Source organism: Phyllobates terribilis, unplaced genomic scaffold (genome assembly GCF_046119375.1).
Source record: "Phyllobates terribilis strain yellow unplaced genomic scaffold, ASM4611937v1 Scaffold_1__5_contigs__length_1240528914, whole genome shotgun sequence".
Taxonomy (NCBI): domain Eukaryota; kingdom Metazoa; phylum Chordata; class Amphibia; order Anura; family Dendrobatidae; genus Phyllobates; species Phyllobates terribilis.
In genome coordinates this window covers 715,643,497-715,667,203 of record NW_027362761.1, presented here as the reverse complement: position 1 = coordinate 715,667,203, position 23,707 = coordinate 715,643,497, and the positions used below count along the sequence as shown (strand labels likewise).

Sequence of the window (23,707 nt, the reverse complement as noted above, 5' to 3'; positions counted from 1 at the left end):
GACTGTCACCCAACATTTTGACAACGTGAGGGTCACGGTTAAGGCAGCGTAACATAAAGCCAGCCATGCGTGCCAGACTGGTAACGGGCAAGACTTCCTTGTCCTCACCAAGATGACGACTGACCATGCTCTCCTCCTCCTTCTCCTCCTCCTCCCCCCTGTCCTCAGGCCACCTACACTGAACCGACTGTATGACAGTTGTACAGGTACTACCGTCTACAGCGCATGATACCCGCTCCTGTTCTACCTCCTCCTCCTCTCCCTCATTGTCCCCAAATGCACGTTGGAATGAGATGAGGCTGGGCTGTATGTAATCGCCCGCTATGGCTTCTTGATCCATCTCATCATACTCTGGCTGCAATGCCTCCTCTTTAATTCTCTGCAGAGAGCGTTGCAAAAGACAGACAAGTGGGATGCTCATGCTAATGATGGCATCATCGCCACTCACCATCTTGGTGGACTCCTCAAAGTTTGTCAGGATGGTACATATGTCAGACATCCAGGTCCACTCCTGAGGTCTTATGTGTGGAGTCTGACCTGAATATCGACGGCCTTGTTGAAGCTGGTACTCCACAACTGCTCTCTTCTGCTCACAAATCCTTTGCAACATGTGGAGGGTAGAGTTCCAACGTGTGGGGACATCACACACCAGTCGGTGTGCCGGAAGCTGCAAACGCTGCTGCAACACAGCAAGGGCGGCGGAAGCTGTAGCCAACTTCCAAAAATGAGCTGACAGGCGGCGTACTTTGATGTGCAGATCTGGCAACTCGGGGTACGAGTTAAGAAACCGCTGAACCACGAGGTTAAGCACATGAGCCAGGCATAGTACGTGTGTGATCTAACTTGCCTCAGAGCCGCCACCAGGTTACGGCCATTGTCACACACGACCATGCCTGGATGCAGGTTCAGCGGTGTCAGCCACAGAGCTGCCTGCTCTTTCACAGCTGTCCACAACTCACAAGCAGTGTGAGGTTTATCACCTAAGCCTATGAGTTTCAGCACAGCCTGTTGCCGCTTGGCTGAGGCAGTACTGCAGTGCTTCCAGCTTGTAACTGATGTGGTGATATCTGAGATAGAGGCTGAACATGAGGAGGAGGAGGAGGAGGATGATGCGGAGGAGCTGGACACTGTAGGGGCAACTCTGACTGACATAGGGCCCGCAATCCTCGGTGTGGGGAGGATGTGTTCTGTCCCAAGGTCCGACTGGGTCCCGGCTTCCACTATGTTTACCCAGTGTGCCGCCAGGGAGATGTACCGTCCCTGGCCACAAGCACTTGTCCACGTGTCCGTTGTCAGGTGGACTCTCCCAGTAACTGCGTTGTTGAGGGCACGGCAGATGTTTTGGGACACGTGCTTGTGTAGTGCGGGGATGGCACACCGGGCAAAATAGTGTCGGCTGGGTACCGAGTACCGAGGGACGGCCACCGCCATAAGGTTGCAGAAGGATTCCGTCTAAAAGGCAGCATTTCCAACGCAAGCAGTCGTGAAATGTGCGAATTTAGGACTGTGGCCTGTGAGGCGTTGGCTGCGAATTTGCGCTTTGGGATATGGACAATTGAACGCTGAGGTGGGACGTGAACGTGGACGTTGATGCTGTTTCTTGAGAAACTGCCATAACAAGTGAAGACTGAGAGGAGGGGGCATCTTTGCATGCAGTATGGACAGGGGATTGCCTTGCACGCACAACAGGGGGTTCTATTACATGCACAACAGCGGAAGAAGCAGTGGTGACACCCACTGACACTGGTCGTGGACCCTGGGGTTCACCCCACAAAGTCGGGTGCTTTGCTGCCATGTGCCTGATCATGCTGGTGATGGTCAGGCTGGTAGTTTTGTCACCCCTGATGATGCTGGCATGGCAAGTGGTACAAATGGCCTTTTTGGGGTTATCAGCAGAGTCTTTAAAAAAATTCCAGACTCGGGAAGACCTACTGCTTGTACTGGCAACGTCCCTCGTGTTGGTGTTATGGGGAACGGTTGCCCGCCTTCTGTCTGCGGCCACCACACTGCTTCTTCCTGCCTGTTGGGGTACGCTGCCTCCCTCCCCCTGTGTGCTGCTGGCTTCGCTCTGCGTGTCCTCCTGCCACGTTGGGTCAGTTACTAGATCATCCACCACCTCCTCCTCTTCCACTTGCGCACCACGATCCTTCTCCTCACTTCGTGGCAATTGTGTCTCGTCTTCGTCCACCTCTTGTGACAAATTGCCAGCGTCGACATCCTCTGGCCGTGGCTGTTCAAATATTTGGGCATCGCTACATGGGATCTCCTCTTCCACCACTTCAAGCGGAGCAGGCGAGGGGCACAAATATGGAAATGGACCAGTGAACAGCTCTTCAGAGTGTTCAAATGTGGGATCAGTTGCTGTCTGACGACACTCGGCATGGTGGGAGGAAGGAGCATCAGGGTGAGGAGGAGTATGCGGTCGAGACTCACGGCTACTAAAACTTGACCGTGTGGAAGACAGACCGGAGGTGGTGGTGCCCAGGTAACTGGAAGTATTATCTGCTATCCAATTAATAACCTGTTCACACTGATCAGTTCGCAATAGTGGTCTTGTTGTTGTGTGCTTCCCTAGTAATTCGGTCATGAACTGGGAGCTAGAAGATGTGGCTGTTGGTTGTGGCACGTTTTCACCTTTGCCACGGCCCCGTCCTCTACACGCACCATCACTAGAACGTCCAGTTACACGTCCCTTGCCACGCACCTTGCCCATTGTAAATGAAGTAAAATAGCTTACACTCGCACTATCAATGGAAAAAGGATAACATAAAGGAGATTAGAACCGTGGAAGAGTTAAACCACAGTTATATTTTTCTGGCCTACACCAGACTCTTTTAAACAGATATATTTGTGTCTGACCAGTCAGGGAGACACTATTACAGGTTTTTTTACGTAAAAAAATGCCAAAAAAAGGATAATACAGAGATTTGACCTGTGGAACTGCAAAACCACAGTTATACTTTTCTGGCCTACACCAGAATCTTTCAAACAGATATATTTGTGTCTGACCAGTCAGGGAGACACTATTACAGTTTTTTTTATGGCAAAAAATGGATAATACAGAGATTTGACCTGTGGAACTGCAAAACCACAGTTATACTTTTCTGGCCTACACCAGAATCTTTCAAACAGATATATTTGTGTCTGAACAATCAGGGAGACATTATTACAGGGTTTTTTTACGGCAAAAAATGGCAAAAAAAGGATAATACAGAGATTTGACCTGTGGAACTGGAAAACCACAGTTATATTTTTCTGGCCTACACCAGACTCTTTCAAACAGATATATTTGTGTCTGACCAGTCAGGGAGACACTATTACAGTTTTTTTTTATGGCAAAAAATGCCAAAAAAAGGATAATACAGAGATTTGACCCGTGGAACTGCAAAACCACAGTTATATTTTTCTGGCCTACACCAGACTCTTTTAAACAGATATATTTGTGTCTGACCAGTCAGGGAGACACTATTACAGTTTTTTTTTATGGCAAAAAATGCCAAAAAAAGGATAATAGAGAGATTTGACCCGTGGAACTGCAAAACCACAGTTATATTTTTCTGGCCTACACCAGACTCTTTTAAACAGATATATTTGTGTCTGACCAGTCAGGGAGACACTATTACTGTTTTTTTTTTTACGGCAAAAAATGCCAAAAAAGGGATAATACAGAGATTTGACCCGTGGAACTGCAAAACCACAGTTATATTTTTCTGGCCTACACCAGACTCTTTTAAACAGATATATTTGTGTCTGACCAGTCAGGGAGACACTATTACTGTTTTTTTTTTTACGGCAAAAAATGCTAAAAAAGGGATAATACAGAGATTTGACCCGTGGAACTGCAAAACCACAGTTATATTTTTCTGGCCTACACCAGACTCTTTTAAACAGATATATTTGTGTCTGACCAGTCAGGGAGACACTATTACAGTTTTTTTTTATGGCAAAAAATGCCAAAAAAAGGATAATAGAGAGATTTGACCCGTGGAACTGCAAAACCACAGTTATATTTTTCTGGCCTACACCAGACTCTTTTAAACAGATATATTTGTGTCTGACCAGTCAGGGAGACACTATTACTGTTTTTTTTTTTACGGCAAAAAATGCCAAAAAAGGGATAATACAGAGATTTGACCCGTGGAACTGCAAAACCACAGTTATATTTTTCTGGCCTACACCAGACTCTTTTAAACAGATATATTTGTGTCTGACCAGTCAGGGAGACCCTATTACTGTTTTTTTTTACGGCAAAAAATGCCAAAAACAGGATAATACAGAGATTTGACCCGTGGAACTGCAAAACCACGGTTATACTTTTCTGGCCTACACCAGAATCTTTCAAACAGATATATTTGTGTCTGAACAATCAGGGAGACACTATTACTGTTTTTTTATGGCCAAAAATGACAAAAAAAGGATAATACAGAGATTTGACCCGTGGAACTGCAAAACCACAGTTATATTTTTCTGGCCTACACCAGACTCTTTTAAACAGATATATTGGTGTCTGAACAGTCACAGACACACTCAATTTTTTTTTTTTCGGGGGGGGGGGGGGATACCAAAAGCTTAATAAGACACGTATTTGGACAGTCTGACTGAGGAAAAAAAATACAGGATTTAGATGAAAAAAAAAAGGATTTTTCCTGGCCCTTGAGACCGCGGTGATAAGTCTAGCTATTTGACCAGCAGGAGCACACAGGACTATAATGCAGCGTTTGCTGGTATAACCATTGCGTCTCCTATACAGCCTGCCTGATATCTGGGATGGATATTAGTCCTGAGAAGGACTGTTTGTTTGATTTGGCAGGCTTTAGAGACCCTACACTAACTATTTCGCAGGATAAATCTCTCCCTAGTTCAGCAGCACTGACCCTACACTGTCTGATCCGGACCGACTGTGTACAAGATGGCAGCGCCCGGTTTTAAATACTCGAGGTGACGCTGTGCGGCCAGCCAATCACTGTAATGCCCACAAACAACATGGCTGCGGCATTACAGTGACTGACTGGCAATCCCTGCATGTTCATTGGCTCTGTAAAGAGCACCAAACGTGCAGGGCGGAGACCCGAGCTCCCGCCCGAGTAACCCGGAAATGCTCGGTGCTCGCTGAACATCCCGAGTAGTGAGATGCTCGGGTGAGTACCGAGCAGTGTTGAGCATGCTCGCTCAACACTAGTGCTCGCTCATCACTAATTTTGAGTGCTTTTTATTGCAATTTTTAGGTAAAGTGCAAAGTAGGGAAAACAGTAATCCTAGCATTTCATTTTTTTCCTTTGCAGCATTTAAGGTATAGTGTAAATAATTTTGATAGATGAAACATTAATGGACACTATGATAACAAATATATTTATAGTTTTTTCATTTTTGAATTTTTTTTAATCTTTGAACTGTGAAAACAAGTGTGATTTAAACTTTTATATATTTTTAAGATTTTTTATAACATTCTTTTGAATTTTATTTTTAAGTCCACCTAGGGGACTTGAACCTGCGATTGTTTGATTGCTTATACTATACCCTGCGGTATTACAATGTGTAGTGTAATTGACATTCTAAATAGACTCTAGAATAAAATGGCAGCCATTGGGGCTTTCAACAGGCCTTCAGTGGCCATGTTAACCGTGGTAATCGTGTTGCAGGGAAGGCAGATGGTGCTGATGCGTGAGCACACTAGTTACCAAAACATTTAAATGCCATTGTTAATGATTGACAGTGGCATTTAAATGTTTAAACAGCTGCTATCGGAGCTAGCTCTGGTCTCTTCTGCAGGCAGAAAACCAACTGTATAACACGGCTTACAGGTATAAAGCAGGCTTAGGAATAGAGCCCACTCCATGCCTGACAACAGTGTGATACCGCTGGTTTTCTATCTGCAGCAGAGACCAAAGCTAGCAACCTGTGATGAAAATATGTCGCAGGTCATTAAGGGTTAACCCCTGAATTACCAGGACAGAAACAGCCTTAGGCCACGGCCTGAATATCAGTATTTGACCACGGTTCCACTATCAGTATTTGGTCAGTATTCGGTCAGAATTTTTTCTCAGGAGTGGGAGCCAAAACCAGGTGAGGAACAATCAGAGAAAAGGTATAATAGAAATAAGTCACCAATTCTTCATTTATCACCCACTCCTGGTTTTGGCTCCCACTCCTGAGAAAAAATACTGACCAAATACTGATAGTGGGGCCGTGGCCTTAAAGGAGCTGTCTAGTTTCAGTAAAGTGAGTCCAAAACTGTGTAAAATAAATAAAATAACAAACTCAGTAAGTACTCACCCTCCCTGGGTCAAGCGCTGGCTCCCCACCATTGTCCTGGTCCCAGTGTTATTACTAAAATGGTAACTTAAAGTCCACAGCGCATGTCACCGCCCTAGCCACTCACTGAGCTCAGTGCTCGTGCCCTGAGATTGATGGCACTCGACACGGAGCTTAGTGACTTGCTAGAGTGGTGGCGCACTAATGATGTGACATTACCTCTCTAGCCAGTCACTAAGCTCAGCAGTTACTTAATTGAGTGCTGTCAACCTCTGTCATCATTGCTGTAGTCAAAAAATCAGGAAGGGAGTAACGGCAGGGAGGCAGCGCTGGAACCAACAAGGATGATGATCTGCTGAGTTTGCCATTTTATGTATTTCACACAGTTTAGAGTCCACTTTTCTGAATGTGAACAAACCCTTTAATGACAGGCCATTTTTACCTCTTTGCATTTCAGCAGTCATAGCTTTTTTATTTTTTTCACTGAAGTGACTATATGAGATCTTATTTTATGTGGGACAAACTATTATTTTTCACATCCGTTTTATGGTACATATAAATTACCATGTACTTTATATAATTTTTTAAATATATAATTTTTAATCATAGAAAAAATATTGTTGTACTTTTTTGTTTATTTTTTTACTGTTCAAGTTTTACAACAAGTAACCTGCTCAATTAATTCTGCAGGTTAATATGGTTGTGTGGATTACTGATTTTTGTAAGGTTGTTTTGTTTATGTATATGTGTAATACTATGTATTTTATATGAAAAATCATATCGTTTCGTATTTTTTAGAGGGGAACTTTTATTTTTTTATTACTTTATTTATTTTTTCCAGATTATTTTTATATATACAGTACATATATTTTTGCATAATTAGCCCCCCAACAGGTTATAAAAAAAATCTTCAGTGAATCTTCAGTGAAAAATCTTCAGTGAATATAGTTCTTACTTTATTGTGCATTTTTTCTGGGAATCATAGGAGACCCAATTACAGAGCAAAGCAGTCCACTACAGTAACACTAATCATAGACAAAACTAATCTGGTTTGCTATACTGAGCAGACAGTTTGCAAACGTGTATCCGGGGCCAATAAAAGCTTTCAGTGCTGATGCTTCTATACTTTACATAGTGCTACCAGCAAAACACAAAGACAGAAGTGGTAATAAATGGTTTCTGTCTTCTCTAAAGGGTCCTCGGCTGTGTTTGAAAGCCAAAAACCTGACCTGGTTCTGCTGGATTGCAGGAACAGAAGAAGTTTTAATCCTGCAGAGTAAATTTTTTCAATGACAAAAGATTTAAGACCCAAACAGCATAAATATGCAATGCTTGGTCATTATCAGCACCATTCCCTCTATGCTGTGTACAATGGTAAATTATAGAGTTAAAAAATATCAGACTCTGCAAAGAAGTATATCTGTAATTGAGGTTGTTAACATTATTGTTTGGCTATGTTCCCACAATGAACTTTTGGTGAATTTTTGATGTTGCAGATTTTCTGCAGCATTTCTGCACCTATTAGATAAATTAGGTTACGTGTGCTTTTTTTCATTGTGTTTTTAATGCGTTTTTTTTTTCATGCGTGTTTATCATGCTTTTGACGCTGTGATTTTTATCTTTTGTTGGTGTATCATGTTTTAAATAAAGTTGCTTTTTTTTTATACATCCTGGTATTTGGCTTTGACAAAACTTTATTGATAAAGTCGTGCAGATTACATGTTTCTTTGACGTGTTTCTGCTGTGGAAAAGCACTAAAAACATATGTGCATTGTTACCGCTGTACTGAAAGTGTGATCCTGGGAGCCACCTGGTACTTTGACTGACAATCGGCTGTACAGTGATGCACTGAACTGCAAGCTGCTAGTCAAAGTGCCGGGGCATGCTTGATGCAGCCGCTCACAGTTCTGTGCGCGGTAACTATAGTCACTCCAAGCATTCCTGCATGACTAAAAGCTGGGGAATCCAGGGAGGAATAAAGTTAATTTTCTCCCTGGTGCCACACTTTGAGTATGGCTGCCGGGCACCTTCCTAATGCTATAAACCTACAGATTACCCTTATATCTGCAAGTTAATAACATTGTCCTAAATAAGAGGTTCCCTTTAACCCCTTCACGACATTTGACATAAGTTTACATCATTGTCGGGATTCCCACAAAATAATGTAAATTTACATCATGGTGATCACTGCCGGGAACTAGGCTTAAATGATAGCTGAGTTCTGGCTGTCACAGCTAGGCATGGTGCCCACTCCACCCAGGCCATTTACACCCTAAATGCCATGATCAATGACAATCGCAGCATTTACAAGGCTGGGAGAGGGAGGAGGCTCCCTCTCCCACACGATCGACACACTGCAACGTTATCACAAGGACCTAAGGTAGTCATGGCAACTGGAGGTCCTTTGCCAGCTACAGTGACCTGTTAGACCATGCTAGAAGCATGGTCTAAAAGGAGTTCAGTCAGCTGCATTACAATGCATTATACCGGTGATCATAGTAATAAAAGTTTAAATCCAAAGAAGGACTAATTAAAAAAAAAAAGTAAAAAATATATAAAAAAAAACAAAGAGCAAAAAAATATATATATACAGTACAGACCAAAAGTTTGGACACACCTTCTCATTTAAAGATTTTTCTGTATTTTCATGACTATGTAAATTGTACATTCACACTGAAGGCATCAAAACTATGAATTAACACATGTGGAATTATATACTTAACAAAAAAGTTTGAAACAACTGAAAATGTCTTATATTCTAGGTTCTTCAAAGTAGCCACCTTTTGCTTTGATGATGACTGCTTTGCACACTCTTGGCATTCTCTTGATGAGCTTCAAGAGGTAGTCACTGTCAATGGTTTTCACTTCACAGGTGTGCCCTGTCAGGTTTAATAAGTGGGATTTCTTGCCTTATAAATGGGGTTGGGACCATCAGTTGTGTTGTGCAGAAGTCTGGTGGATACACAGCTGATAGTCCTACTGAATAGACTGTTAGAATTTGTATTATGGCAAGAAAAAAGCAGCTAAGTAAAGAAAAACGAGTGTCCATCATTACTTTAAGAAATGAAGGTCAGTCAGTCCGAAAAATTTGGAAAACTTTGAAAGTGTCCCCAAGTGCAGTTGCAAAAACCATCAAGCGCTACAAAGAAACTGGCTCACATGAGTACCGCCCCAGGAAAGGAAGACCAAGAGTCACCTCAGCTTCTGAGGATAAGTTTATCCGAGTCACCAGCCTCATAAATCGCAGGTTAACAGCAGCTCAGATTAGAGACCAGGTCAATGCCACACAGAGTTCTAGCAGCAGACACATCTCTACAACGACTGTTAAGTGGAGACTTTGTGCAGCAGGCCTTCATGGTAAAATAGCTGCTAGGAAACCACTGCTAAGGACAGGCAACAAGCAGAAGAGACTTGTTTGGGCTAAAGAACACAAGGAATGGACATTAGACCAGTGGAAATCTGTGCTTTGGTCTGATGAGTCCAAATTTGAGATCTTTGGTTCCAACCACCGTGTCTTTGTGCGATGCAGAAAAGATGAACGGATGGACTCTACATGCCTGGTTCCCACCGTGAAGCATGGAGAGGGAGGTGTGATGGTGTGGGGGTGCTTTGCTGTTGACACTGTTGGGGATTTATTCAAAATTGAAGGCATACTGAAAGAGCATGGCTACCACAGCATCTTGCAGCGGCATGCTATTCCATCCGGTTTGTGTTTAGTTGGACCAACATTTATTTTTCAACAGGACAATGACCCCAAACACACCTCCAGGCCGTGTAAGGGCTATTTGACCAAGAAGGAGAGTGATGGGGTGCTACGCCAGATGACCTGGCCTCCACAGTCACCAGACCTGAAGCCAATCAAGATGGTTTGGGGTGAGCTGGACCGCAGAGTGAAGGCAAAAGGGCCAACAAGTGCTAAGCATCTCTGGAAACTCCTTCAAGATTGTTGGAAGACCATTTCCAGTGACTACCTCTTGAAGCTCATCAAGAGAATGCCAAGAGTGTGCAAAGCAGTCATCAAAGCAAAAGGTGGCTACTTTGAAGAACCTAGAATATAAGACATATTTTCAGTTGTTTCACACTTTTTTGTTAAGTATATAATTCCACATGTGTTAATTCATAGTTTTGATGCCTTCAGTGTGAATGTACAATTTTCATAGTCATGAAAATACAGAAAAATCTGTAAATGAGAAGGTGTGTCCAAACTTTTGGTCTGTACTGTATATTGTGCCCATAAATAAGCACATTTATGTAAAAAAAAAGCAAAAAAAGTACACATATTTGGTATCGCCACTTCCAGAACAACCCAATCTATAAAAATATCATATTATTTAACCCCTTCAGTTTACACCATAAAAAAGTGGCAAAAAATATTCTCTCTCTTCATGCCGCCAAATAAAAGTGAATAAAACATGAATAAAGACGAATGTAAATAAAAATGGCATCACTGAAAACATCATCTTATCCCAAAAAAAAAACAAGTTGCCATACAGCTCCATCAGGTGAGAAACAAAAAAGCTACAACTCTTAGAATATAGCGATGCACAAACAATTCTTTTTTCTATAAAATAGTTTCTGTAAAAATGGAAAAACATAAAAAAATTATATAAATGTGGTATCGCTGTAATCATACTGACCAGAAAAGTAAGCTGCATTATGACTTTTACCACAAGCAGAACGGCATAAAAAAAAAACAATTCCTGAATTGCTGACCGAAAATGGTACCAAGAAACGTCAACTTGTCCAGAAAAAAACAAGCCCTCACATGACCCTGGTGGCAGAAATATAGAAAAATTATAGTTCTCAGATATGGAGGTGCAAAAACTTTTTTTGCAAAAAAGTGTTTATTAGTATGTGATATTTGCCAAATATAAGAAAAAACTATATAAATCTGGTATCGCTATAATTGTACTGACTCAAAGAATCGTCGTCCAATCACTTATTCCGTACGAGGAACGGCGTAAAAAACTAAATAAAAGCAATTCTTGACCTACCGTTGATTTGTTCATTCTGCCTCCCAATGATTGCAGTAAGGCTCGGCTCACCTTTACCCTGCACTCTATGCGGAGCGCTTACATCGGGGTTTCCGTGTAAATCTCTGAAATATGTGATTCGGGCAGAATGCCAGGCGGAAGATTCCCTATAATGAGGCAGATGGATACACTGCGGACAACATCTGGCCTGTGATCCAGCTGTGTCTGTCTTTGCATAAAAGCGCAGTGGGCCACAGTTTTGTGCACCTCTGAAAAGAAGGACACGTCTGAACAGAGGCCAGACAGAGTACAGAGTAACTCTGCTGCCTCATGATATTGAATGGATCCCTCGGGGATTACATCTGAATCATGTCATTAGGAGGTTTAGATGGGAACCCCGATGTAAGTGCCCAACATAGAGCACAGGATAAATGTGATCTAAAATGTTATGTAAAATGTATCCAATAACAGCTTCAACTGAATCTATACAAAAATCAAGTCCCCACTCAGGTCCGTCATCTGTCATTGGAAATATAGGGGGCTTCCACGTTACTGGTAGCACAAAGGCTCTGGAAAAGCGCTATGGCTGCTCGCCGCCCAAAAGAAACCCAGTGAATTCTGCGCTTCAAAATCCAAATGCCCCCTCCCTTCTGAGCCCCAATGTGTCTAAACCACATATTGCATCCACATGTTGTTTAGTATTTGTGTAGCGATTGAGAACCTGCTTAATTTGCATGTCTCCAGAATGAGTTGGGCATAATGTATGAGCACTACAACATACTGGGCACAAAAATGTACGGGCACTACAATGGCAGATTTGCAATTTTCACTTAGAAACATCCACTGCTGCTTGTTTCTGGAAAACACCCATGGAGTCAAAATTGTCACTACTATTGTAGATAAATTCCCAGAGGGGTGTAATTTCCAAAATGGGGCCACTTGAAGAGGATTCTGCTCTTCTGGTAATTAGGGGCTCTGCATATGGAGTCCTTAAACAATTTACAATCATTTGTTCTCCCAGAATCAAATAGCGCTCCTTCCCTCCCGATTCTCACCGTGTGGCTATGCAGTACTGTACAGACACATATGGGGTATTGCCACGTTCAGCAGAAATTGTGGGACAAATTTTGGTGACATTTTTAGCCATTTACCTGTGTGAAAATTTTAAATTTGGGTCTAAAACAAAATTTTTGTAAAAAATGTAATTATTTTTTATTTACTGACCAATGGTATAAAATTCTGTGACACCTGTGGTATCAATATGATCACTGCACCGTTAGAAGAATTCATTGAGAGGTGTAGTTTGTAAAATGTGGTCACTTATGGGGGGTTATTCTGGCACCTCAGGGGTTCTCCCAGTGGGTCATGGCACCCGCAAACCAAAACAGTAAAATCTGCACTACAATACAGCGCTCCTTCCCTTCTGAGATTTCCACTGTCTCTGAAAAGTGGTTCTCGATTAAAGTGGTTTTCCCACGAACAAAAGTTCATTTTAAAAACTGGCTGTGTCTGACCATGTACGGAACATACCACATCTCCTGGGCAGGGGAGGAAGCAAAAGACAATACAGACATTACAGCAGGGGATTGCACAGGATTCATTTTGTGAGGTAAAATATTGTTTAAAAACAGGTAGTGAAATGTTTTACCTCACAGAAAGAATCATCTGCGATCCCCTGCTGTAATATCTGTATTGTCTCTTGCTTCCGCCCCTGCCCAGGAGCTGTAGTATGTTCTGTATACGGTAAGACACAGCCAATTTTTAAAATGAGCTTTTGTTCATGGGAAAACCCCTTTAAATGTAACATATTGGCGCACTCATGAGAAATTGCACAACAAACTGTGATGTCCATTTTTTCCTATTAGCCCTTATAAAAGTTAAAAACTTGGGGCTAAAATAACATTTTAGTGGTAAAAAATGTAATTCTTTTTTCACCGCCCAATGGTATAGATGTAAAATGTGGTCACTTCTAGAGGTTCTGCTGTTCTAGCACCTCAGAGGCTCTGCCAATGTGATATGGCACCCACAAACCATTCCAGCAAAATGTGAACTCCACTATGGCGCTCCTTCCTGTCTGAGCTTTGCACTGTGCTTCAAAAGTAGTTTGACTATATATAGGGTATTGGTATACTCAGGAGAAATTGCATAACAAAGTGAAACATTAATTTTCTCCTAGTTTCTCTTTTAAAAATTAAAAACTTGGGGGCCAAAGCAACATTGTAGTGAAAAAACTGGTAATTTTCCATTTACTCAGCCCAATTTTATACAATTCTGTGAGTCACATGAGGATTAAAAATGCTGACTACACCCCTAGATGAATTTCTCAAGAGGTGTAGTTTCGAAGAAGGAGTCTGTGTGCCCAAACAGTAGTTTTCCACCACATTTGGGGTATCAGGGTACTCAGGAGAAATTGCACAACAAATTGTATGGTCCGTTTTCTTCTGTTAACCTTTGGGGCTGAAGCAGGGCCGACGTCAGCACCCGGCGCACTCAGGCAAGTGCCGGGGCCCTGAGCAGGCAGAGGGGCCCACTGGCGGTCGCACACCCTGCTGGGCTATGGGCGGAGGAGAGCGGTGTCAGCGCCCGCCGTTCTCCGTCGCTTGCTCAGGGCCCCGGCAGCCAGATACTTACCTCTCCCCGTGCCTCCGCAGATGCGCTGTCTTCCTGGTGCGCGCTCCCTGTGACGTCTCAGGTCAGAGGGTGCGGTGACTTCTTTCCACCGCACCCTCCCCTGAGCCGTCACAAGGAGCACAGAGCGGGACGACGCCGGCAACGCTGGTGTCCGGACCAGAGCAGCGGGCAGCAGGTGAGGAGGAGGGAGGTGAGTATTTGATTTTTTTTTTTTTTTTTTAATGTATGGAGGCACGGGGCATAATATGGGGGGGGGGTGACATCTTGCATGGGGCATTATAAAGAGAGGGGGAGGGGGGTGACAGACTGCATGGGGCATTATAAAAAGAGAGGGAGGGTGACATCCTGCATGGGGCATTATAAAGAGAGGGGGGGTGGCATGGGGCATAATATGGGGGGGTGACATCTTGCATGGGGCATTATAAAGAGAGGGGGGTGACAGACTGCATGGGGCATTATAAAGAGAGGGGGGGTGACATCCTGCATGGGGCATTATAAAGAGAGGGGGGGTGACATCCTGCATGGGGCATTATAAAGAGAGGGGGTGACATCCTGCATGGGGCATTATAAAGAGGGGGGGTGACATCCTGCATGGGGCATTATAAAGAGAGGGGGGTGACGTCCTGCATGGGGCATTATAAAGAGGAGGGGTGACAGCCTGCATGGGGCATTATAAGGTGGGGAACAGCCTGCATGGGGCATTATAAGGGGGGGGGCGGCCTGCATAGTGCATTATGTGGGGGGAACAGCCTGCATGGAGCATTATAAGGGGGGGACAGCCTGTATGGGGCATTATGTGGGGGGTAACAGCCTGCATGCAGCATTATATGGGGGCCAGTATCCTGTTTGGAGCGTTATAAGGGGACCAGTATCCTGTATGGAGCATTATATGGGGGCCAGTATCCTGTATGGAACGTTATATGGGGGCCAGTATTCCGTATGGGGCCTTATATGGGGGCCAGTATTCCGTATGGGGCCTTATATGGGGGCCAGTATTCCGTATGGGGCCTCATATGGGGGCCAGTATTCCGTATGGGGCCTCATATGGGGGCCAGTATTCCGTATGGGGCCTCATATGGGGGCCAGTATTCCGTATGGGGCCTTATATGGGGGCCAGTATTCCGTATGGGGCCTTATATGGGGGCCAGTATTCCATATGGGGCCTTATATGTGGGCCAGTATTCCGTATGGGGCCTTATATGGGGGCCAGTATTCTGTGTGGAGCGATTCGCTGGTTTCTGAGCTATTGTGGAATTTACAATAGATATCGCTCATGTAATGTAAGAAGTGAAATCTTTGCATTGTACTATATATATATATTTCTCTGCGGTATCTGTGCATCATGAATCGTGGTATGTATTAAAGGGGCCCACTGAGATTCTTTCGCCTGGGGCCCAGAAAAACCTGGAGCCGGCCCTGGGCTGAAGCAACATTTTTGCGTGAAAAATTTTTTTTTTTCATTTTCACGGTTCAACATTATAAAATTCTGTGAAGTAGCTTTGGGTTCAAGATGCTCATTACTCCTCTAGATAAGTTTCTTCAGGGGTGTAGTTTACAAAATGGTTTGCACTGTTTAGGCACAACAAGAGCTCTCCAAACGCAACATGATGTCTGCTATCTATTCCACCAATTTTGCGCTCCAAAAGTCAAACGGTTCTCCTTCACTTCCGAGCCGTGCTGTGTGCCCAAACAGTAGTTTTCCACCACATTTGGGGTATCAGGGTACTAAGGAGAAATTTGACAACAAATTGTATTGTCCATTTTCTTTTGCTACCCTTATGAAAATGAAGAATTTGGGGCCAAAGAAAGATTTTTGTGGGAAAAATGAAAACATTCATTTTTTCCTTCCACATTCCTTTAATTCCTGTGAAGCACCTAAAAGGTTTATAATCTTCTTGAATGTGGTTTTGAGCACTTTAAGGGGCGCAGTTTTTAAAACAGTGTCACGTTTGGTATTATTTGCTCACCATTATTGGCGCCCCTTCATTTTTTTCATAGACTACAATATGTTCAGAAATAAACGGAAATGTACCAAAGTTATATCCTCAGGATTTTGTGGTTAGTGGTCCAAAGTAATACAACAATAAAACACTGTTTTTCAACTTCCATGTTGCAATTTCAAAGAATAAAACAGAATAAACACGTGTAGCAATAAAGGCACCCCTACTTAATAGTTGGTTGCACACCCTTTGGAATTGCTGACAGCTTCCAAACATTTCTTGTAGCCATCTATAAGCTTCTTGCACTTCTCAGCTGGAAGTTTGTACCACTGTTCCTTTGCAGTTTGTTCAAGCTCTTGAATGTCTGCAGGGTTCTTTTTCCAAATGGCAGATTTCGGCTCACCCCAAAGATTTTCAATGGGATTGAGGTCAGGACTCATTGCTGGCCATTTTAAAACAGTCCATTTTTTTCTTTTTCAACCATTCCTGTGTACTTTTGGATGTGTGCTCTGGGTCATTGTCTTGCTGGTGGACCCATGATCTTTGACTCAAACTTAGTTTTCTTACACTGGGTAGGACATTTTGCTCTAAAATCTCTTGATAATTCTCTGATTTCATGATTCCTCTGATATGGTCAAGGCCGCCAGTAACAGATGCAGCAAAGCAACCCCACAGCAATATGGATCCTCCACCATGCTTAACTGTTGATAAGGTGTTCTTTTCCTTATAAGCTTCATTGCGTCATCTGTAAGCAAACTGTTGCTTTGCATTGCCAAAAAGCTCTAGTTTTGTTTTATCTGCCCACAGAACATTTTCCCAGAAGGATTGTGGTTTGTCAAGGTACTCTTTGGCCAAGGCAAAATCTCTTGATAATTCTCTGATTTCATGATTCCTCTGATATGGTCAAGGCTGCCAGTAACAGATGCAGCAAAGCAACCCCACAGCATTATGGATCCTCCACCATGCTTAACTGTTGATAAGGTGTTCTTTTCCTTATAAGCTTCATTGCGTCATCTGTAAACAAACTGTTGCTTTGCATTGCCAAAAAGCTCTATTTTTGTTTCATCTGTCCACAGAACATTTTCCCAGAAGGATTGTGGTTTGTCAAGGTACTCTTTGGCAAAGATCAGTCATTCCTTTTTATGTCTTTTCTTCAGCAATGGATTCTTCCTTGGCCTTCGACCATAAAGCTTTGCTTGGTTTAGTGTGCGGCATATGGTACTTGTTGAAACCATGACCCCAGACTGTTCCAGGTTGGCCTTCAGGTCTTTGGATGTTTGACGTGGTGTTTTTTCCACCATTTGCACCAACTTTCGAAGACATCTCTTGTCAATTTTCCTCTTTCCCCCATGTCCAGGAAGGTTCTTGATGGTTCCATGCTTGGCAAAATTCTCAATAACACTGCACACTGTTGAAACTGGGATACCAAGGTCTTTGGAGATGGCCTTATACCCTTTGAAAGTTTTGTGTTTGCTAATAAAAAGCAGTCCTAATGTCCTCAGATAGCTCCTTTGTCTTCACCATTGTGACAAAGGAACAAGGCCTACCATGTGGATTTTTAAAACACTGAAGTCATCATTCATTTGCCAATTCATGTCACATGGGCACCAACAATTAATCACAGGTGAATCTCTTGTGATTTACCACAGGCCAGTCAAAATATGTTTCCATACTAAACTTATGTAAAAAGTGCCAATACCAGTGACACAGCAAGCTTTAGTTTTTTTCATTTCTCCCTCCCATTGTTTTTTGTTTTAAATTATTGTTTATCATTTGCTCTTTTGCATTTAACATGAGTGCTCTATACAAAAAAACTGTTTCACTTGATTCATTTTTTTCAGGAGATATTCCACATTATGTACTTAAAGTTCATGGGTGCCAATAATGATTAGCAGGACTGTACTGTCACATAGGTCACTCAAAATCTCTTCAAATGTGATGTGGTCCCTAAAAAAACAGTTTTGTAAATTTTCTTTGAAAAATTGGATACTGCTGATAAACTTTTAACCCTTCTAACTTCCTAAGAAAGAAATAATGTTTCAAAAATAATGCTCATGTAAAGTAGACCTGTAGTAAATGTTATTTATTATCTATTTTGTGTGGTATAACTATCTGTTTTAAGGGCATAAAAATTCAAAGTTTGAAAATTGCAAAATTTTCCATACTTTCATAAATAAACGCAGATCATATCAACCAAATTTACCACTAACATAAAGTACAATGTGTCACGAAAAAACAATCTCTGAATCAGTGGGATCCGTTGAAGCGTTCCAGAGTAATTACCTCATAAGGTGACAGTGGTCAGAATTGTAAAATTTGGCCTGATCAGGAAGGTGAAAACAGGCTTAGGGGGTAAGGGGGTTAAAGTCTTATTTTCTATCCTTCTATTAATCTATTGATTCTTTTAATTTCTGCAGTTATTCCTATTGGAGGAAATGCGAGAGAGAAAGTTTGATTCCTTTGCCAGAACTATCCAGAAAGCTTGGAGGAGATACATTGCAAAGAGGAAATATGAGCAGATGCGAGAAGAAGGTAGGAGACAGTAACAATGTAAACCGATGTAATTACAGACAAGATTTTCGCTATTGTCAAGGTTTCATCATTAAGTATTTTACATTTTAGGTTTGTTTCACATGTTACATAAAAAAGCTAATAAAAAAGGTTTTGTTTTTTTTTATTTGCAGTAGCTTAGTTATATAGGAAAGTGTATTAGACTATTTTTTACCTTAAAGGAAACCTGTCACCATGAAAATGCAATATAATCTGCAGGCACCATGTTATAAAGTAGGGGGAACTCAGCAAATTGAAGTATAGTGTTGTGAGAAAATACTAGGTATAACCTGTATTTTCATCATTTAGTCCTCTGCTCTTACTGGCATTTTTGGTCAAGTGGGTGGGGCAATCAATAGCTGACAGCTATCTTTATACAAGTCTGCACACAGAGAGAGCTGTCAGTCTCTGATAGGACCGCCCACTGGACCGGAAATCCCAGAAAAAGCAGAGGTATAAATGAATAAATCACAGGTTATACTGAATCTTTTCTCACAAAATCACATTCTGCTCACCTCCTCCTAATAACGGTCCCCTTGAGAAAGCACTGGGTGTGCGAAACGCACGTTGGGGCGTTACTTGCGGCACGGGACTGAATTCGGTGACATTCCTGATGGGTAAGTCTAATGATTTAGGCTGGTGCTCTTATCAGTGCAAGCACCTCTTTATTATTCTTTTCATGTTGCTAAAAAACCTTTTGTGAGCCAGATCATTTGATTTAACTTTAGGGTCTTCATTAATACGGTGTTGTGATCTATGACCTTATCTATATGGCCACCGTTATTAGTCAATATGGGAGATACCATTGTCATTATCTCTTGTAGTCCTCCTTTGTAGGAATACTGACCCACAGGAACTCAAGTCCACTAAAAAACTATAATTACACCTGTCCATACGTGCCTGTTTGTTTGTTTCATCCTTTCCCTCTTTCAAACAATTTTTAAATTTTGTGATCATTTGATAATGAATTTTTAATTATTATTCATTAATAAAGTATATTATTTTATATCTGCAAGTGGTTTTTGGAATTTTTCCAAGTTTAGGTGTTATGATTGGGGATCCACTGCGTAGTTTTGTCTATGCTGATCAAATGGGGAGATATGATATATTTATCTCTAGCTAATATGTATTATTTATGTTTTTGGAATAGTGTTTTGTCCTCCTCCTTCTCTATAGCATAGTGCCCGCAAATTGCATTGCGTTTCTCAGTGACATGTTCGCTTTAAGGCTCGATCAAATGGACGTATTTTCGGTCACTGTGCTGTCCGTGTGTTCAACGGACTGCACCCTGGTCCAATAATTACCACTGTGTCTGTGCGTGTGCACACCAACGTTATTTCACACAGACCGATAGTATGGAATAGTCTGGTCTGATTTACAGACCGGAGAAAAGCATATCAATAACAGTCAGCTCCTGCTCTCGTCTGCTATGTGAACGACCTCATAGAGCCTGTCACATCCACAATCTGTCTGAGTTTAGAATGACCGTCTGAACAGCAACTTAAGTCAACAGGAAGGTATAACCCACGTCCCTGGCAACTTCTGAATTCTCACACTACTCTGTATATGCTACAGCTATTATGAGGCGGGCTGGGTGAGAGTAAGGTTAACTTATTACTACACAGAATTTAGGAGTTGTCTCACTCTCTTGCTGGAGTGCTAATTTTTATATAAATGATTATACAGCCACTGTCACAAAAATACACTGGCCTCATCATCAGGTCTGAGAGACGTATTGTTACGGATCCGGGTGGTGGAACCTCTGTGCTGCGGTGCAAGGAGGGACCAGAGGGGCATAACTAGGTATCAACTCGGACTGACCAAGGTCGTACGGCGGCTCAATCGACTCTGTGACCAGGGAAGGACCGAGCAGGGGGACCAGGTGCTACTCTGGGCCAGACCTTGTATGAGAGCAGGTGACTCCCACGGGTCAGAAGGCAGGAACTGACCGGTACAGCAGATGAGCACAGCAGGCAGGCTGACGGGTGATCCGGGTAGGCGGACTGGCAGACACGGCAGGAAACAAGCAAGAGCCTCCAGGTAGGCTGGCTGGTAGGTAACAAGCAGGTGCTTCCAGGTAAGCTTTCTGGCAGGCACGGCAGGTAACAGGCAGGTGCCTCTAGGCAAGCAGGCGGGCAGGGCCCATAGACAGACTGGCGGACTGGACTGTAGACAGATTGTCGGGCTGGAGAGTAGACAAGCTGGCGGACTGGACTGGTAGTCAGGCTGGCGGGCTGGACTGGTAGTCAGGCTGGTGGGCTGGACTGGTAGTCAGGCTGGTGGGCTGGACTGGTAGTCAGGCTGGCGGGCTGGACTGGTAGTCAGGCTGGCGGGCTGGACTGGTAGTCAGGCTAGCAGCGGGCCTGAGGGCTGAAGCAGAGTTTAATACACAAAGCTACAACCTTGCACGGGCCCCTCCATTTTGGAGGAGGTGCCTTTTATATGAGAGGTCCTCCGGCCATTGGCCGGGGACTCCTTAGGATGGCGCGCACGGCCCCTTTAAGAGGGGGGAGCGAGCGCGCTCTAAGCACAGTCCCCGGGAAGCTGCGCGCGCCGACAGCAGCAGAAGCAGGAGCGCCGGAGGACGCCGGGCGGGGAACGCGGCGGTAATAGGGACGGCGTCTCTGCCTGTCAGGGGGCAGAGACGCTGATACTACACGTATTTATTAAATGTATTGTTCTGGATTAGAAAAACTGTCTACCTTCAGCCAGAAAAATCGCACCACCCCATTTAAAACTTGTGTCTAGTATTGCAGCTCTGCTCCATTGAAGTGAATGGTGCCGAGCTATCGTACCACATGCAACCTCATAAACTGTAGATGGGCGTCATACTGTTTTTGAAAGAATGAAGTCATGCTTTTGTAAACCTGGATAACCCCTTTAATGAACACAGTTTGTATTGTGAAACAGATTGTGTATTGTGACAGATCAAACTGTACAAAGGAATAGATTTCATGGGAATTAAGAATCACATACAACAAACATCGAAATATCAGTGGATGTATTGACTTTGTAATTCCACTTCATTTTTAGAAGAAAATGATGATAAGTCACACTGTATGTAAAATAGATAACAAAATTCTTTCTATTTACCTTTTTTTATTACTCTAGCCTCCAACATCTTGTATGGATTTAAAGAACGACGTAGAAATAGCATTAATCGCAACTTTGTTGGTGACTACTTGGGTATGGAAGATAAACCTGAGCTCCGACAGTTTATGGCAAAGCGGGAACGAATAGACTTTGCTGACTCTATCAATAAATATGACAGACGGTTCAAGGTATGTACACCATTGCCAAAAATATGATCCAGTAGGCATGTGTGCAAAGTAGATAATTTATTGATTAGTCTATTAAAGGAAATATATATATATATATATATATATATATATATATATATATACAGTACAGACCAAAAGTTTGGACACACCTTCTCATTTAAAGATTTTTCTGTATTTTCATGACTTTGAAAATTGTACATTCACACTGAAGGCATCAAAACTATGGATTAACACATGTGGAATTATAGACTTGTTTGGGCTAAAGAACACAAGGAATGGACATTAGACCAGTGGAAATCTGTGATTTGGTCTGATGAGTTCAAATTTGAGATCTTTGGTTCCAACCACCGTGTCTTTGTGCGACGCAGAAAAGGTGAACGGAAGGACTCTACATGCCTGGTTCCCACCGTGAAGCATGGAGGAGGAGGTGTGATGGTGTGGGGTTGCTTTGCTGGTGACACTGTTGGGAATTTATTCAAAATTGAAGGCATACTGAACCAGCATGGCTACCACAGAATCTTGCAGCGGCATGCTATTCCATCCGGTTTGCGTTTAGTTGGACCATCATTTATTTTTCAACAGGACAATGACCCCAAACACACCTCCAGACTGTGTAAGGGCTATTTGACCAAGAAGGAGAGTGATGGGGTGCTATGCCAGATGACCTGGCCTCCACAATCACCAGACCTGAATCATATTGAGATGGTTTGGGGTGAGCTGGACCGCAGAGTGAAGGCAAAAGGGCCAACAAGTGCTAAGTATCTCTGGGCACTCCTTCAAGATTGTTGGAAGACCATTTCCGGTGACTACCTCTTGAAGCTCATCAAGAGAATGCCAAGAGTGTGCAAAGCAGTCATCAAAGCAAAAGGTGGCTACTTTGAAGAACCTAGAATATAAGACATATTTTCAGTTGTTTCACACTTTTTTGTTAAGTATATAATTCCACATGTGTTAATTCATAGTTTTGATGCCTTCAGTGTGAATGTACAATTTTCAAAGTCATGAAAATACAGAAAAATCTTTAAATGAGAAGGCGTGTCCAAACTTTTGGTCTGTACTGTGTATGTATATATATATATATATATTACAGTACAGGCCAAAAGTTTGGACACACCTTCTCATTTAAAGAAATTTCTGTATTTTCATGACTATGAAAATTGTACATTCACACTGAAGGCATCAAAACTATGAATTAACACATGTGGAATTATATACTTAACAAAAAAGTGTGAAACAACTGAATATATGTGTTATATTCTAGGTTCTTCAAAGTAGCCACCTTTTGCTTTGATGACTGCTTTGCACACTCTTGGCATTCTCTTGATGAACTTCAAGAAATAGTCACCGGAAATAGTCTTCCAACAATCTTGAAGGAGTTCCCAGAGATGCTTAGCACTTGTTGGCCCTTTTGCCTTCACTCTGCAGTCCAGCTCACCCCAAACCATCTCGATTGGGTTCAGGTCTGGTGACTGTGGAGGCCAGGTCATCTGGTGTAGCACCCCATCACTCTCCTTCTTGGTCAAATAGCCCTTACACAGCCTGGAGGTGTGTTTGGGGTCATTGTCCTGTTGAAAAATAGATGATGGTCCAACTAAACGCAAACCGGATGGAATAGCATGCCGCTGCAAGATGCTGTGGTAGCCATGCTGGTTCAGTATGCCTTCAATTTTGAATAAATCCTCAACAGTGTCACCAGCAAAGCACCCCCACACCATCACACCTCCTCCTCCATGCTTCACGGTGGGAACCAGGCATGTAGAGTCCATCCGTTCACTTTTTCTGCGTCGCACAAAGACATGGTGGTTGGAACCAAAGATCTCCAATTTGGACTCATCAGACCAAAGCACAGATTTCCACTGGTCTAATGTCTATTCCTTGTGTTCTTTAGCCCAAACAAGTCTCTTCTGCTTGTTGCCTGTCCTTAGCAGTGGTTTCCTAGCAGCTATTTTACCATGAAGGCCTGCTGCACAAAGTCTCCTCTTAACAGTTGTTGAAGAGATGTGTCTGCTGCTAGAACTCTGTGTGGCATTGACCTGGTTTCTAATCTGAGCTGCTGTTAACCTGTGATTTCTGAGGCTGG

At 42.8% G+C, this 23,707-nt stretch overlaps 1 protein-coding gene across 2 annotated transcripts in view; it reads left to right on the top strand.

The window, feature by feature from the left end:
- MYO1F (myosin IF) overlaps positions 1-23,707 on the top strand; it is a 427,358-nt gene that overhangs the window by 358,795 nt on the left and 44,856 nt on the right. For both annotated transcript variants that reach the window (XM_073686285.1, XM_073686286.1), the window contains 2 exons: positions 18,214-18,328; positions 21,458-21,627. In XM_073686285.1, coding sequence (XP_073542386.1) covers positions 18,214-18,328; positions 21,458-21,627 — 285 coding nt within the window. The remainder of the gene's footprint in view (positions 1-18,213; positions 18,329-21,457; positions 21,628-23,707) is intronic.